Source organism: Emydura macquarii, unplaced genomic scaffold, assembly GCF_026122565.2.
Source record: "Emydura macquarii macquarii isolate MOO-44397 ecotype Brisbane River unplaced genomic scaffold, CSIRO-AGI_Emac_v2 contig_1644, whole genome shotgun sequence".
Taxonomy (NCBI): Eukaryota; Metazoa; Chordata; order Testudines; family Chelidae; genus Emydura; species Emydura macquarii.
Genome location: NW_027131781.1, coordinates 7949258 through 7967810, shown reverse-complemented (window position 1 = coordinate 7967810; position 18553 = coordinate 7949258). Strand labels below are relative to the sequence as shown.

At 43.8% G+C, this 18553-nt stretch overlaps 1 protein-coding gene across 4 annotated transcripts in view; it reads right to left on the bottom strand.

The window, feature by feature from the left end:
* The window catches only part of ADAMTS17 (ADAM metallopeptidase with thrombospondin type 1 motif 17), a 251693-nt gene that overhangs the window by 9904 nt on the left and 223236 nt on the right, over window positions 1-18553 (bottom strand). For all 4 annotated transcript variants that reach the window (XM_067555596.1, XM_067555598.1, XM_067555597.1 and 1 more), the window contains one exon: window positions 15010-15162. In XM_067555596.1, coding sequence (XP_067411697.1) covers window positions 15010-15162 — 153 coding nt within the window. The remainder of the gene's footprint in view (window positions 1-15009; window positions 15163-18553) is intronic.

Here is an 18553-nt window from a genome sequence, read left to right as displayed (position 1 = left end):
CTCAAATTGGAAAGGTTTCTTTAGACTTGGTTGCCATTTTGATCTCTCCCCATGTTTTATACACTCAATGATGTTTTCCTGATGTGGAGGCTGGTAGTATAATGTTACCAGCATATTTGCATTTGTAGAGCTTGGGAAATTAAAATCCAGTACATATTCAACTGGATGGCCCTGGCCACTCATCCAATAAAATACAACAATAATCATTAGGACACGTGTAGCAACTGTAATCTTCAAGGTGCTTTACAAACATTAAAATTAATTCTCACAACACTTCTGTCAGGTAAGTAAATACTCCATTGGACAGATGAAGAGACTGAGATAAACAAGAGATTAAATAACTTGTCCAAAGCCACAGAGTTCTGTGTCGGGATAAGAATGTTTCAACTCCAAGTCTCTCAGTCCTGCATCTCTCTCCATAAGGGGTTTTTTTTTTTTTGCTCGCTATATTTTTGACTATTCCTACCAAAAATGGGTTTTTCGTATAAAGTGTGTTAATATTTTTAGTCACTGAGTTACAAATGTTCGTGTGTGCGCGCGTGTTTGTTTCTGTCTGCATCTGTTAGCCAGCAAGGAGGGCAAGCCATGAAACTTTTTCCACAGACACTGCCAACTCCACTCCTTAGACAAATAACAGCAGTTTTTGCCCTAAGCAGTTTGATTCCTTCTCCTGGGAGACTGGGATCATCACCTATGCTATGCAATTAGTCTTTCACAGCCAGGAAGACAGATTTTAACATCTTTCTTGAACTCTTCAGGCTTGGCAGCTAAAGTAGGGTTGGACATCTGGCTTATTTTAAGAAGAAATTTTCAGCTCTGTACTTGGATAGTTTCTTTACAGAGGAATTTCAAGAGGAAATAGGAATAGATACAAATGACATACGAACGGGGGGTGGGGGGAGGTTTGTTATTCATATTGTACTGTTACCAGAAGAGATGACATTGTTAAAAGTAGCAGAGACATTAAACTCCAAGTGAAGCTTCCCATAAATACTCCCCCTGCTCGTCTTCTGCTCCTACGCGAGCATGCCCATTGCCACAGCACCTCTGCTCCGCTCCTTTGCTGGGGGAGCGGGTAAGTATACACTTGGTTGGAGAAATTCTGTGGGCCAGACTCATTGCAGATTCTGCCAGCACAGCCCCTGTTACAGGTTCCCCAGGGAGGTAAAGTCTACACAGGGCACGGAAGGCAGCTGCAACCTCTCCAATGGGAGATGCACAGACAGCCAATGCAGCAAAACTCGATCTCGAGAAGGGTGTGGCTTGGGCTCCTGGGGCTGTGCTGAGTTCGCTTCACTTGGTGCAGCTCAATGCTGCATGCTGCTTCCCCACCACACCAGAGCCTCCAGAGGAGAGCAGCAGTGGAAAGACTGTCTGCCCTGCCCCAGGGGTGAAAGCCTTGTGGGATGCAGAACTCCTACTGCAGGCACTTATGCCAGATGTGACAAACTGTGCTGATTATATTTAAAATATTGTCAGCAAACACCGGACTTGACTTTTTGGTAGGTATCAGATCCTTACATTACTATAAGCAAAGCTACAAACAGTTTGCACCTGTAGGGCATCTTCTCTGAGGCTCTAAAGGCTTTACAAGCACTGATTAAGGCTCACAAGATGCCCAGGTGACTACATGGATGTGGAAACTGAGGCTTAACGGAGGTGAAATGACTTGCAAAACTTGCTGCATCACTGACAGAGCCAGGTACAGAACCCAGACCTCCGGAGTCTGTCTTTTACCTACTCCTACTCCTACTACTAGATGATGCTCCTCTTAAAATGCCTTTGTCTTTCGACAGTATACCCCCATCCACTCAGCTCGCCATATCTACAGCTCCCGTGCCGATGATGAATGCCTCATATGTCACTGGTAGAGGCTTTGCCTCAAAAAGGTGCTTCTTCAAACAGAAGTTCATGGTATCCCAGCTAAGCCAATTCTGTCAGCACATTGAGTTTGTTGGCTATGTTTTTAAGGGACTGGCCTAGTCCCGAATGAGATAATTCAAGATGATATCAGTGATGGCGACTGGCTTGGAAGCAAGTCGTATTAATTGCTTACCACCCACCCCCTCAGCAGCTGGCGTTTAAAGGTATCTGCTTCCTTCCAATTCTGCTGAAAAAGTCACTGGAGCCAAGGTATCACGTTTTACGGAATCTGTACAATTTATGTGAGATTACTGGTTCTCTGTATATAACTTTACCAAGCTGCAAAATCTATTTTGAATGAGAAGCCCCCTTTGCCTTCTGGTTGTCTGTTTGCCTCCACGCCGGGCTGAAATTCTAAAGCCTGGCAGCAAAAGAACAAAAAGGGGTCATTGACCAGCATTCTCTCATTGACATGGAATAGCTCTAAACAAGAGACAGCCTGTGAAAGAGAATTTCTGGGGAGAAGTAACCTAGCAATAAAGACACCTGGTAGGGGTCTCTAGTCCTTGATGAGGCTGATCAGGAGGTTACCTGACATTCTTCTTCAGTCATTTTTTTCCAACTCAAGCAGTCCCGTGAGTGATCAAGAGGAGGCATTCGGCAGTCTGCTTCTTCCCAATTCTGCTAAAAGTTACTGGAGCCAAGGTACGATACCGTCTCTGTCTCTAACATATAATATCTTGTCTCCAGAGATCAAGCACTTCAGGATTTTAGGAAAGGGTGGAAGTATTTTTCCCCCCGGCTGTTCTTATTTCCTGCATATGTGAAAGTGAGAAAGAAAGCGAGGCCAGTTCCTGGCAGGGAATCTGGGCTGGTTGACAAACCTCTTGCAGGGTTGATGCTCCCTGGATTTCAACAATCCTCAATGTGGGGGGTTGAAGGTGAGGTGTTGAGAGTTGTTGTTCCAGTCCGATAGTGTCAGGCTTATAAGGAACTTTATTAATTTAAACTCTTCAGCTTCACGGCGACTCAGCAGCGAGCAGTGCATGTTCATGAACTTCAAGTCAACTTCCACTGTGGCATCATTAATTATGCACTAAAGAATGAAACTTCTGTCTTTCCACTGATAAGATCTAATTAGCCCAAAGCATCCTGTAAGCGATTTCTCAAGTTTCATAGGGGAACAAAAATCAGGTCTATGAAGAAAACGTATCTGGTCTTGTTAGCAGCAATCTTTCATTTGAAGACTTTTGTCAGGTGACTGATTTGTTTAATTTAATCAAGAAAAAATGCCTGCTCCTCTGACTCAGTAAACTGAGTTGGAAGAAACCATAAATTATATCAGAAAATGCTCATGGCAGATGCGACAGTATCTCAGAACTTTAAGAGAGTCATAATTTTTTCCCAACTGCCTACAGCTGTGCTTTCAAACTGAAGCCTGGATGACCTATGGAACAAGACAGGACCAGCACGTCTCAATACATAATTAAACTTGACTTCCCCATTCTGGAGAGCCCTGTTATCTGCAGAGTTCAGAGGCTGAAAGAAGCCAGGTTTAAGTCCACGGCTATTCTGAGGCAGTAAGAGTTCTGCAAAACCCTTGGTGTGCAGTATGGTGCACAGTAACACAGAAATTAGACTGGCTTAATTTGATCCATCAGCAAAGCAGAACTGATCACGTATGAGCCTTCATGTCAGATTTTTAAGGACAGATGCAGAGACCAGGATGTGGGTGGTCAGGCCTCGTTGTCAGAGACAGGGTCAGACACCAGGAACCAAAGCCACGGTCAGAGCTGGAGTCAGGGTTCGGGGCCGGAGCTGGGGTCAGGAGTCAGGCCAAAGGTTGGGCTGGAATGAGTGTCAGGAGTCACACCGAGGGTCAGGACTGCAGTCAGAGTCCAGAGTCAGACCAGCCATGCCGAGGGTCAAGCTGGAATGAGGAACCAAGGAACAACACCAGGTCTCCAGCATGAGTCAGGGTCAGATAGCAGGGCCAGAGGTCAAGTCAGAACCATGGTGCAGTACAGCAGCACGTCAGGAGTTCACGCAGGTGTTTGGACAAGCTCCTGTTTCTCCTGGCTTGCGTATGGCATCCAGGCCAATCAGTGGGGCCGGGTGTCTGCTCCCATCAAGAACTTCACGAGTGGAGCCTCTGGTGGGCCAGCGGGCTGCTAACTCCTGTGCTGGCTCTGGAGAACTGTCGGGTGGTGGTCGTGGTGTGGGCACTGCTGAAGGCCCCATAGGCCTGGGTTTGAGACCTGCAAGCCTTCACAACAGGACCCTCCAAGAAATGGCTGCAAACTTTGTGCTGGGTAACAGAAGCCAAACTGTGAAATGTACACGGGCCTACTAGCCTATATGGTTCCATATTCCAGTATGCTGACGCTACCCCGCTCTCCTTACAGAGACATGTTTGCACTCAGGCCAGGTCCCCAGCTGGTATAGACAGGCATTGCTCCATGAATTTCCCTAGCTGTAAGACTTTAATGGAGCTATGTTGATATATGCCAGCGAAGAATACGGCTCTCAGGTTTCAGAGAAGTTCTTGGGAGCTTGGGCTAGTCTGAACATTCTCTTTAGTTATTCATCTGTTAATTAATGGTGCTTAGCTGGAACTTACAAACCATTCAGAATTTAAAATGCAGATTCTGCTGGTTGTATTTAAATTCAGCAAGACAGATTCATCTTCGTTCTTTATGTATTGCAGATATTTTCCCTCCTGAGAGTCCACTGGACAGAGAGCTGCACAGCTTGGACAGTCCTGAAACACTACATGTCAATCCTTACACTGCCTTCTTTGTAAGCAAAGTGAGTCTGATGACCTGATGCTTTGATGCTAACTGGTCTTTAAAGGTGTTCTGGAAAATTGTTACCTTAACTTCTCTTTGGGCATCATAAATCCTGAAAGGCTGTTGGAAAGAATGCAAAATTATAGGGAGTTACCAACAGATGTTTCTACAGGAGACATCTGTACGTGCAACATCTGTTTGACTAGCACAAAGATATGCTGATCACCATGGGGATTCAATCTGCATAATAACCCTCAGGCTGGGTACCATGAGTGCTAAATGGTGACTTACTCGCTGCATGCACCTCTACTGAAAAAATAAATCCGAACGCTTCCCCAGAATCTCAGGGTAACTCAAGGATTAGAACAGAATATCGATCATTTAACAAGCTGTGCCTCTTACACCTTTTTTTATCTGCCACATATTATTTTTGCTTTTAAAGTTATGACAAAATTCCGTAAGAAATCCACAGATGCTGGTGGAGGCATTAAAGAATCACAGAAATGTATGGCTGGGAGGAACTTTGAGAGGTCTAGTCCAGCCCCTGAACTGAGGCAAGACCAAGTATATACCTAGACCATCCCTGACAGCTGTCTGTGTAACCTGTTCCTAAACACCTCCAATGATGGGGATTCCAGAGGCTCCTTCGGAAGCCCATTCCAGAACTTACTTATCATTATAGCCAGAAAGTGTTTCCTAATATCCAACCTAATTCTCCCTTGCTGAAGATTAAGCCCCTTACATCTTGTCTTATCTTCAGTGAACACAGAGAGCAATTGATCATCATCCTGTTTAGACCAGCCCTTAACATATTCGAAGACTGTTATCAGGTCCCCTCAGTCTTCTTTTCTCATGACTATAAATGACCAATTTTTTAAAATCTTTCCTCATCGGTCAGATTTTCTAACCCTTTTAGCTTTATGGGAGCTATCCTCTGGACTCTCTCTAATTTGTCCACATCTCTCCTAAAGCACAGTGCCCACAACTGGAGACAGGACTCCAGCTGAAGCCTCATGAATGTCGAGAAGAGCAGTACAATTACCTCCCCTGTTTTACATATGACACTCCTCTTAATACACCCCACTGTTGGCTCCTATTCAATTTGTGATCCACTTTAACCTCCAGATGGTTTTCAGAAGTACTACTCACTACCCAGTTATTCCCCATGTTGTATTTGTATGTTTGATTTTTCCTTCCTAAGTGTAGTACTTTGCACTTGTCTTTATTGAATTTCATCGTGTTGATTTCAGATCAATTCTCCAATTTGTTAAGGTTGATTTGAATTTTAATACTGTCCTCCAAAGTGCTAGCAACCTCTCCTAGCTGCACCCCTGCACTCTGGGTCTGTACTGACTATGGACAACAACTGTGAGATGGGTGCACCAAAGGAACTTCTGGTTGCTGGACTTAAGAAACCGAGGCAAATGGAAACTGCCCAACGTACTCTGGGGTGGGTGTTTTGCTCATGGTTTTATGCTTGTGAATCCTGCTTGTGGCATTTTCCCAAGTTAGTGCCAGGTTACTTTCCCCCTTTTATTAAAAGTTTATTTTCTATGCTCAGTGCTTGGGAGAGGGGAAGTATTGCCTCTAGAGGAACCCAAGGGATGATGTGTAATTGTCCCAGGTTACTGGGTGGGGGCTCAAGCCGGTTTTGTGTTGTACTGTTGAAAAGGAATCCCTAGATAATGAGACCGGCCCTGGTTGCTGCCGACTCCGACTGGCAGAAGAGCTACATAATCATAATTTGTATTGCAGTAGCATCCATTATTATTATTTATTTGTATTACTGTAGTGCCTAGGAAAGAGAATCATGGATCAGGACCCCATTGTGCTAGGTGCTGTACAAACAAAAACAGTTTTCATCCTAAGGTGCTTACATTCTAAGTACAAGACAAGAGATGACAGATGGATAGAGACAGACTGATGGGGGAATACAAGGAAACTATGAGACAGTAATGGCCAGCATGACAAGCTGTGGACTCAGCACCCTAACTGTTGCTCAGGACACCATTTTACTATGCATTGTGCAATAAAGAGAGAGTCCCTGCCATAAACAACTTATAGTCTAACTAGACAAGCCAGTAAAAGATAGAGGAATTCAGAGGCAGAGAGGTGAAGTGATTTGCTCACGGTCACACAGTAGATCAGTGGCAGAGTCAGAACTAGAACCCAGGTCTCTTGACTCTCAGACCATTGCTATGTGTACTAGCTCATACTGCCTCCCTATTGTCCCCTTTCCCACTATTTTCTTTTAAAAGGCAAGGGGTGAAATCCTGGCCCCCTTGAAGTCAATGGTAAAATTCCATTATCTTCAGTGGGGCCAGGATTTCACCCAAGAAAGTCATGGTTATGGAGAAGGCGTTTTTATACATTCAGACTTGCTCGACCACTTTATTGAAGGCTGCATTTTCAAAGCAGCTCCAAGGCTGTCACTAAAATGTCAGGCTTAGTTTTGTACATGTAAGTCTTGCCTCTAAAATGTTTCAGTGTTAAGTTGTTCAGTGGGCAAAGTCTCAAGCCTTTTTACTGCAAAATACATTTATTTATTCATTCATTAGTTCTTCGATGGTGCTCATCATCTTAATATCCAAGAACCTCACAATACTCTTGTGAGGTAGGTAAGTGCTGTTCCTGGAGGTGAGGAAACTGAGGCACAGAGAGGTCCAAGGCCAGTCTGTCAACCTTCCTATCTCTTTTGATCTGCACATTTATGGCACAAGTATCAAAAGTCTTTATCTTTCAAGCATGCTCCTATGAATGTGAGTTCTCTTGCAGGTACAAGGGTGGACTTGCACATTGATGCAGATGCCTAGACTGGCAAGAGGGTCCCACAACGTCCGAATGGCAGTGAGAAGGTCTTGGGACTTGCTCTGTGGCCCCCTTTTTGAGTAGGGTGTGTGTTTCCTGTTGAAGGAGGTGTATTTGAGTTGGATCTGCAAGGTTGTTGTGAGGCAGGTGAGAGGAGAAGGAGTAGAGAATTCTAGGAGATATCCCCAATGTATGATGTCCAATACCCATTGGTTGGTAGTAATCTTACTCCAATTTTGAGTGAAGAGAGCAAGATGGCCCCCAAAGACGAATGGGGAGGCTGGGGAAAGGGTGGGGTAAGATTTGAGAGGTCTCTGAGGAGGAGTCAAAAGGGTTGTCTCGGATGTCGATGGAAGGTGGAGGAGGTAGAAGTAGAGGCGTTACAGTGTCGTGGTCGCTGGAAGCGCTGGTGGCAGCGGGATTGTTCCTGTTGGCGTGGACTGTCGGGTTGGTAGGTAGGTAGGTAGGTAGGGTGGGGGGGAGGGATCTGGGTCAGAAGGTTTGATGATTCTGGAATCGGGCAGGGGCTGGAGTGCACAGGTTCAATGACCTAAGCGTAGCTCGAGAGTCTTTTAGGGAATGAAGGCTCTCATCGGTTTTGTCACTAACGAGCTTCTGGTTGTCAAAGGGGAGGTCTTCTAGGGTGGTTTGGAGCTCCTTGGGGAACCCCGATGTTTGCAGCCATGAGTCTCTTTGGAGCACTACCCTGGATGCTAGTAAGCATGCTGCTGTGTCAGCTGCATCTACTACTGCCTGGAGGGAGACCTTGGATACCAGCTTCCCTTCCTCTATGAGGGCTCTGAAGTCCGCTTGTTTGTCCTCTAGGAGGGAGGCTTGAAACTCTGCTAGCTATTAGACCGTATCTACGTGGAACTATTAATAAAAATTTTTTTTTGTTTTTTTGCTTCGTAGCTCTGGTGAAGGAGAGTTCCGACTCTGGCCATGTGGCAGTAAGAAAAAACGGAGAGGGCGTCCACCTGCATAGCCACATAAGACCTCGGACATACCACATGGACGGTGCAAGGCATGCACGCAGGTCGACGGAAACTACTCTAAACAGTTCCGGCTCCGGTGGATGGTGCGCATGCGTACCCACGTCTGAAATCCACATAGGAACCAGCACTCGAAGAAGCAGCAATGCTATTCTAATAGGAAATTAGACTTCCCCTCCACCCTCCCTCATTTTAAATATTCTCCTGAGATGAGTACCTCAGCCAGCATTTCATAGGCTGAGAAAAGGACTGTAAAGAAATTGGCAACTGCTGGTTTCCAGGGATGACAGGTGGCTATAGGTAATTTTTCAAACGTGCTTTATCATGAATGACATTATTTGGCAGAAAGAATATTTTTAACATCACATTTTGCCAAGATGTTTCCTACAACGGCTTTGCAATTTGTTCCAGTCAGTAAAGTCCTGGGTTCTCATGTACCCACTGAGATACCTGCCAGCCAAGTGTTTGAAACAGAACGTGGTAAAAGAATGTTTCTTCCCCAAATCTCTCTTCCCCATTCAATGCAGTCCCAGCTCACAATGTCAGACATTTATATTTGTCCTGAGAACCTGGCCCTTGCTGCACAAAACCCAAGGGTCTTGCTCAACACAGGAGGTCAGATTCTGAGCTCAGTTACACTGATTTAAATCTGGAGTAACCCACCTGACCAAATTAATCTGGATTGACACTGTTGTAATGGAGATCAATATCTGACTCACTATGTGAGTGGGATCCTTGGGTTTTGACCAACAGATTGTAGGGAATCATTATAACCAATTACTCTGAATTGACATAAATGTAAATGAGACCAGAATATGATCCAGCAACTGCATCTTTCCTCCTTTAAAAGACTTTTTTGCATGAGACTATGAAATATATGGTAACATGCTAGCCTGCTGTCTGGGGAAAACAAACTGCAAGTCTAACACTCCACCTACCCAAAATGGACACTTGATAATGTCAGCACTAACAATTATTTTTGCCCTCTAATTCTGGCTTCCTGGATATAATCCTGTTGAAACAATATGACTAAATAGTGGAATTGGGAACCCAGAATGACTCTGATTGTGCTTTTGACCCCTAAACTAAGACACCGTTCACAAGTCAGAAACTGCGAAGGTCAAGCTGTATAAACTAGTGAAACAAACTAAAACAGAAATTAAAAAAAAAATCCAGACTAGTGAATCACTCTCTGACTTTTTAAATATTACTAGTTCATTCCAGTTAAAACCTGAAAGAGTCCAACCGTCAACTGAGGAAAAATACCACACCTGCTGATTTGCACCTGAGTGATCTCACTGCTTCTTCATTACTAGACTGGGAGGGGAGGGAGAAATTTAGGGGGAGGCCTAGGGAGCTGAAAAAGAATCCCCTAGCACTGTTCAACTTCAGGTAACACTTGATGTTTGTCAGCACCGTAGTCCACCCAACATCGCCTGAGCCAACTCAGAAATGTATCACTGCCTCTTTCAGGATGTACGTTTTCACTCATGACGGATTCTGGATGCAAGGTGAAGGTCAAAGTCTTTCAGATCACTCCCTCAAATGCAGCCTAACACAGGCAAACAAGATAAATCATGGACTCTATTAAACGTTACAGAAAGTGGTGTATGTAACAATACATTCTGAATATCAACTGCCTGCATCTTTTAAAGGAGTGCAGTAATTTACCAATTAATCAGGAGCCCTAACTAAAGTTTGTTAGCAATATATTGTAAGCCATGGTAGTTCATCAATGTCCCTGTGCTAAACTACTCTACCACTGGAATACCTAATGCTGTGCTTCCCAACCTTTTTGGCTCAAGAGCCACAGATATCATTGTTACAACCCTGAAAGGCCACCAGCCTCTGCCAGCAGCCCTCCCCGTCCCCTCACTGCAGTCAGACAGAAGGAGTTCAGCGAGGAGGCTGCCTCCCTCCTCGCTGATCTCCCGTTCCCTTGGCTGCAGCAGGGAAGCCACACGTGCCCTGTAGCCCCATGAATTCCACCTGGGTCCCTAGGCAGTGGCTCCCTTCTGCAGCCAGGGGGATGGGAGATCAGTGCTCCCCTCCCTCTGGCTCCAGCAGAGACCCAGTGCCTAGGGACCCAGGCGGAGCGCTTTGCTGTGCTCCCTGCTACAGCCAAGGGGAGGGGAGTGCTGATCTCCTGTCCCCTTGGCTGTAGCAAGGAGCCTGCACCAGTCTTATAGCCACGCAGCAATGCGCTCCGCTTGGGTCTTCTGCAGCCAGTGGGAGGGGAGCGGCGGGCCACTTTTGGCCTCCAGGCCACAGGTTGGGAACCACTGACCTAGTGGGTTAGAAACGTATTTTAAAAATCTACACTTCAGAGTCAAGTGCTGGGAAAATGAGCAACTTTGATCCTTTCCTTTAAGCAGCACAACAAGAAAAAGTCGTCATGCTAATTTAATATCCAATGATAAAACATTTAACAGCCCACCATTTTCAGCCAACACGGAACTCCATCAAAGTATCTGAGTGATGATGACTGAGTGAGATGCGTGTGTGTTTATCTGAATGCTAACTTGGTGAGCAACACTTCCAGAAACTGCCCATGTCGATAGGTGTATTTTCATGTGTATAAATGGTTTGAATGGGACCTATACATTTGGCCACCTTTATATCATATAGGAAAAATATATAATGAATTGTGACTCTGAAGAACTCAGGTTGGAAAGAAAGAAAGAAAGATTTAAAATTCTAAGTTAACACTTTCTCCGGGTCTTTTAATATGCTGTGTCTAATATGTCTACCCTTTAGACTATAGGATGTGTGGGACATGGAATGTCTTCATTTATGTTTTGTATAGTACTGAGTACTTCATTAGTGGTAAACAAATAAAAATAATAATTATATTATGGTAAGGGGCTGGTGAAAGCAGGGCTAATTGTGTGCACAAATTAGGAAGTCTATTAGCGTTAATGATACTTGGTTAATAGGATCCTTACAACATGTTGATCATGCTGAATACCTACTTTTTGATTACAGTGGAATCAGTGTGAACAGTAATTGCAAAGTGAGCTACAAATGTTTAAGGTATGTATGCATAGGGCACTTGGAATAAGCTTTAGCGGCAACTGCAAATACATAAATAGTATCCCCCAAATACGTTGCAAATATGATAATAGGGTCAAAATTCTCCTCCCGGCTGTAAGCCAGAGCAAATGGCATTGCACCATAGACATCTGCACCACTTGGGGGGCGCAGCTACAGAACCCTCCCTCTAAGGAGTGGCAGTGGAGCTCTGAGGTTGTTGAACACAGTATGTGAAGCTTTGGTTGGAAGATCTAAGTAGTTGCAGAATCACAGCCCATGTGCCCACACAACCCCCTGAACTCCTGGATCAAGCCCCTATATATATTCATCTGTGCGTGTGAGTGCACATACTACTAACACTACTAATAATATATCTTACGGTTTTATAGTGCCGTTCATCTCCGCAGAATCTGAGCACTCCAGAAACTAACGAGATGTGCACATAACATAAGCATGTCTCATCTTTAGCTACGGTAACCCTTATTCATCCCCTATGCCTCACCCACCCACTGTTTACGGTCATCCCGTGCTCTCTCATGTCTGAATTGGACGGCAAGCTCCCTAAAGCAGTGATTTATACGCTTTTCATTTATACGCTCTAGGTACTCTGGTATGCCACTCGGTAAGTAATAAAAGCAGTTTGCCCATTACCACACATGCACCTATCCTATTTATAAGAACTGTCTAGATTTTATTCCTTTTATGAAGTTTTGACTCTTCCTATGTGTCTCACGATGGATTCTAAAAGCCTAATTGTCATTATTTGGATGAGTGACGGACTAAAGGCAGAGTATTAGTGGGGCTGCCATGTAAGTTGTTTGCATGTAAAGAATCAAAGTTGTTTTTATCTGAGAAAATGACTAGTGATCATTAACCCCCTACCCCTCAAAAATACTCCCAACAACAGACTGAAAATGCACAGTGAAATCGTTTTAGTTGTTGCATGTTCTGAGGCTAATTTGCATTAATAGTAAAAGTTTTTAGCCTAGGGAGTGCTAAATTCTTTCATGGCAATTTATGTAGTATTGGCAACAATGTTTTACAATGGGATTTTAGTCTGAATGTGTAGACTTCCTGGAGCTCCCTATAATCCACTTCTCCCAAACTTTTTGTCTCCAAACGATGACATGTTTACCAAAAGGGGCCTTTTACTGTGCTATGCTGGTCAATACCAGTGGGATGGGGTAGGATGTATGATGGCTTTAGTGTTCTACCACTGGGGTTAAAACCTCTGGGTCCCTGAATCTATGTAACTGGTAAATTCACAACTATTTCCTATTACACTCTATAAAAAGAATCCTAGTCAATTCCTAGTTTGAAATGTTTTAAGATTCTTGAAAAAAAATATTATTTCACCTGTTAATACAGAGGGACAGTTTATTTTGGCCAGTTTTTCTCGATTGTGTGTGCCAGGTAATGAATAAAATAATGTTCAATATTCTAAACATTCTGTGATTCAAATTCTTGTCTCGGCATAAATATAGACATTAAATATGGCAGGTTCTTAATGCATTCTCCAGCATTAACACCATTGGATTCACATACAATTGCCATCCGAGGGGATTTATTTACAAATATTTTTATTACTGATTATAATCTAAAAAATGCTACTGTAGATAAACCCATTTGCCTGTGATGGGCCTCTGTTCCACTGGAGTTTGATCAATAACAACAAGAATTAAACTTGCCTTTTTGGAAAGCAAAATGAAACTACTGTATCCCAGTGGTTTCAGCACATGCCGTACATTCCTGAACACAAAGTGGGCTTTCTGTTTAAAGAACGGTACAGTTACAAAGATAAGATAAAACAGAACTGGAATACAATATTCCTGGGAAATTTCAGTCCCTCATGCAAACATGAAGTTAACAATGTAAAGGGATTTTATGAACAGTGTGACCAATTGCTGAGGACTGAGGTTCTTACTCAGTCTATTTCTCAGGAAAAACTGTCTGTGTGGCTAAGGATTGAGTGAAAACTCAAGCACCAAGTTTGCTCTGATTTACATCAGAGGATATCAGGGTTAAATCCATTGACAACACTGGAGGGGCTCTAAATTCACAATGGTGTAAGTGGGGGTGGAGTGTGGCCAAGGGCTTTATTTTTAAATGTCTAATTTTCACTTCAGAAGGTCCAAGTGAGTCAGGGATTAAACTGCGCAGCGTATTTCTCATGATGGCGACCAGGTCATGAGGTGCTGGTGGCTAGGGGAGATACAGCTGTACAGCTTGGGAACCATCTTTGTAGTGTTGAAAGAGTCAGAGTGAGAGTCTGCTTGTTGTCAGTGGGGCTACTCGTATGAGACAAGAGGAGCAGAATTTGGCCTTTGGTGCTTTGTCCCTTGGGAAGGATTTGCTGAACAGATCCTTTCTGTTGGGCTGTTTAACAATACTTCTGCCAAACCCTTGGTTTTGTCAGCCAGATGCCAGACATTTGAAGACCACAGTAACTAGGCCAAACTGCTTTCTTTTAGGTAGTGTTTGGATTCATTTCCACTAGCAGGCTCTCTCTACATCCAAGCCCAAATGTGAGCAAAAGCAAGGGCTACCTCAGGCCTGTACTATTGTCTATGGGGCTTCATACAGGCCTGCCTGACCCAGAGGTCAGTCAGACCATTGCAGGACAGAGTCCCAGGCAAACAAGTTACCCCACCAAATATCTCTTAGCGGATTCTGCCATTCACTTTGCCCTCCAGAGGCCTGAGATTTCTCCTTTTCCTGTCAAAGAGAGAGGGCTAAAGAGGGACAGATTGATCCTGGAGATGGTGGTGGGTTTCGGACTGTGCCCTGTTCCCACTGATTACCTCGAGGGGGTTGGTTGTTCCCAGGGGATGCCACCTCTGCTGAGAGCGCTGCAGTAGAACTATAGGCTAGGCGGGTGTATCTGAGAACTGCCCAGCTTCTTCACTCTCTTCTTAGCCCCACAGGGGACTTTGAAGGAGGTCTGCCAAGACATCCCAACACCATGGTGGAGACCACGTGTGCGTGACACACAGCCACAGAACATCTCTGGGAGTGGGAGGTCAAATAGCAGTTACCGCACCCATCTGCTCCTCGGCATGGGACATCCTAGCCCCCATTCAGGATCCCATTACTCCTCAGCGGCCACATTCCTAACACCGCCTGCAACTGTTAGCCCTGAAAGAAATAGTTCTTAAAAAAAAAAAAAAAAATCAAACTTCTGCTGCTGACTTTGCCCTCTGCTCTGCTCAGGCAATGGAAACAGATGTTCTGTGTCTTGTGCTGCAGCCCAATGCCGCAGTGTTTGGGTTGTTAATACCGTGACAGAGTGTTTAAATCTCACCAACGACTTTCATGGAAATCAAATTAAAAAACCCATGAAAATATTTCTATTTCCTATTAAACAGTATAATTAAAAACCAACGACTTTTAAATGTGGGACCCAAACTTCCCAAACCGGCACCGCGAGCTGAATAAATGCACATTGAAGGGTAGTTTAAAAGGTGGATTCCTGACCTGATAATCTAGGCAATTCAAGTGCAAAACTGCTCAGAGTTCATCGTTACCTTAGACCAATCCCCCGTTTTCCACTCGTAACAGCCTGTGTGATCCTCACACTCTTCCTCGTCTCTGGGCCTGGTGGCTGCATCACATTTCCCTTGAGAATTTGTGCATGTTACTGTTCTCTTCTGGATTCCCCGGCCGCAATCTGCTGAGCACTGAAAAAAAGAGAGGCATTACCCTTGACTGCTGCGTAACAACGCCTAGCAGAATGGGGTCCTGATTCATGACCATGGCTTCTTGTCTCCATGGTAATACAAAAAATTACCATCTCAGCTGATTGTCATCACAGCTGCAGAGGGAGAGGTATGGGACAAATGAAAAGCTAGTTTCATGAAAAATTTTAAATATTCAATGTTGTTTTGTCATTTTGAAGGGTTCATTTTTTGGTCAGTCTAATAATTTTCCCACTACCAAATTTTTACATTATCAAAAACACCATCAATATTTTTCCTTTACTGAAACCATGGGAAACAAAGACATTTTTATGACACTTAAAAAAAAAATTACTGAAAAAAAATTAAAAGGCAAGAAATCTGACAATACTTTGTGAAAAATGTTTCTGAAAAATGGCAATTTTACAACCAAAAAACCTTTTTTATTTGAAAGATTTCAACCCCTTCTAAACAGGAGTCAGTGTTGAATTTTCAACTCCTTTATTTAAGAGATTATCATCAACACCGAAAAAGGACAAACACGCCGGAATACACAGTAGGGAAGCTGCTGCAACCTTTGGTTTTGCATGACTATGCAATGAAGCATTTTAAAATCACAGTGGTGCCAACTCAGTCTTTTGGATGCAGAGTGAGATTTCCAAGATCTTGTGGTATACCTGCTTACGAAATCTTTCAGCAAGGTGCTCCTGTAACACAGCTAATGCATACCCTGCACTGTTATCTTTGATTCTGTACAATGTGCAGTCTCACATTTATGTTAAGAGCAAACGATAAACACACGCACACTCTTTTCCACTTGTTTAATAATGCTTCTCATCATAGGTTATGGGAATGCATGGTAATCATACAGTATACATAACTCAAGGGTGGTACTATGCCAATGTATTTCCATTCACCCTCCTCGACCCCACATTTTGCTATCAGTTCAAAACTACATTCAGCAAATTATGTCTGCCACATAAACACCTGAGACATCAGCAGGGAACAAAGAAAGGCTCTTCAGTCCCAAAACCACAGGCCTCTCCCGCTTGAGATAAAGGATAGATTCTTTAGCTGTGAGAAAGCTACAGGGGCAGCCACTAGAGGGAGACAGGATTACAAATACCAGGACAATGTAATCCGCATGCATATGAATTGGCATCAACGGTCCACTTCAAGTTCTTGAGTTCTGTGGAAGTGGATTCTGCTAGGGCTAGCTATGCACCCAGGGTTATTTGAGCAGCTACTTGCTGCCCGAGTTGAAGGAAGGTTGGAACCTTTGTTTTGCTTTGTCAGAGAATTTGCTGTGATCTCACAGCTCCCCTCCGGGACCCACCCTGGGTGGGAGAACAGGTGGTGTCACAATCTCAAGATTGAGGAACGCTAATTTACCTCGTCACTTTTCCAACAAAGGGGACAATGGAACTGGTGACACTGTCAAACCCATATAAATTGTGCCAATGTAGAGCAGGACATATGTTCTTCCTGCACCCCACTTTTCTGCCAGTGCAGAGGTTACAAACCAGAAGTTTTCATGGAAAGCCCGCTGGGGACAGGTAAGTGGAAAAATGATATACATACTAACTGAGATAACAACTAAGCCTCTCTTGAGTATCAAGTTCTCCCCCTCAAGGGATCAGTGTGGAAAAGACAGTTGACTTGACACTGAATAAATAGTGGAGATATGAAATACTCTACGCGGTCTTTTGAGCATAGTCCAAGACACTTTTCCATTCAGGGGGTCTATGCTGGAAACAAGCATCAGCTTGATATGTTACATCAAATGGACAAATCTCAGCATGCTTGTCTAACCGTCTTAAAAACACAATCCAGGCAGTTTTGACCTGCTGGCCTTGTTAAGGACATGAATGACAAGTGTTTATGAGCTGGCAAGCTAACAGACATGCCTTTAAATACTTCAGAGCAACTACAAAGTGACTTCTTTAAAATCTGGGAAGACTTCCACTTAATTTGCTGTGTGCTGCTCATTGTGTGACCTCCTTATGGAAGTAATGTCTTTATAATGAACACGATCATAGGATTCCACAAGCTACTGGGACGAATTCCTTCAGGCTACAGAGAGAACTCCACAAGCTGCCATGCCAGACTCCTCAAAGCATTTATCCACTTCCCTGAGATCTCAAGCTGCATTTCTCTAGGCTATACCCACAAGCCAGGGATTGCTCTGTGTTGTGCAGAATTTCCTGAACTATAAAGCAGTATTCCTGACTGATGTATACGATTTAGAAGGTGTGAGTATGAACTCCTCAAGGTTGTATGGTCTCACCACCAAAACAGCAAGTATTTATTTGCATGAGCCTTTATGTCATTCAAAAATCCACACCACAGTCACTTTCCTATAGCGTTTTATAAAAAACCTCCAATCCATAATCAGAGTATTTGTATTCCTTAACAAGTTCATTTCTCTGCTCAACTGTTCTGACCTTTAAGAACATTTTTTAGTACCAAGTTTTACAAAGATTCTACAGAAAACATTTGCAAATGATGACTGTCCAGATTTCACCAGATGGGCTGATACTACTTTGTTTTTTTTTAACAAACCATCTGACCAAACCTCACAAGGTTTTATAAAGAATTGAGACAAAAGCCAAAGTCAGGTGACAATCCCATCGACAAACCTTGTTAGAATGCTGGTTTCAAACCCTGGTCCACTGGGTTCCCAGGATGCACCCTTGGTCATCACATCACACCAATTCATCCAATTACCAGGGAATTCACAGACTTGGGTGGGCCAGCTTCCAGGGTTCCATGATCTGCTTCCTGACTGGCCACATGATCTTGACCCTGATTGGCTGGTGGCCATATATAAACTTCCTGCTTCCTTTCTGGCCTTGTCTGAGCATAAGCCATTGCCTGGTAGTTGTTACTTAGACCCTGCTTGACTCTGCCTTTCTGCCCCACCAGATCCTGCCTTGCTACCTTGCCCGATCCCGCTAGCTGTACCTTCACACCGAACTAGAACTGCTGGCTATTGGACCACTTGCATCAACTTTGACCACTTATCTGGACTGCCCTTTGTCCTGCCTGATCCCTGGGCATTCATTAACATGTCATCAGATGCCTCTTGGTAGAAGCAAATCAGCATGTTTTTCTTCAGATTCCAGCTCCTGAACAGTGGAAACTTTCACCTTTTGTAACTACTCTCTAGTTTTGGTCATTAAAAATGGGTTGAGCAATACTTCATCCAAGTAATTCCAAGTGTTTGGCATTAAAAAGGGAACTTAATTTTTTTTCCACACTGAAGATTGTCTTGGATTTAGCTTTGAGAATGCAACTTTTTTCATTGGCGACCAGACCTCAACTTGCACTTTATTCAAATTTTTTTCCTTTGTAGCCAAAAAACCAAAATAATTCATGTGAAAATTGGTTTATA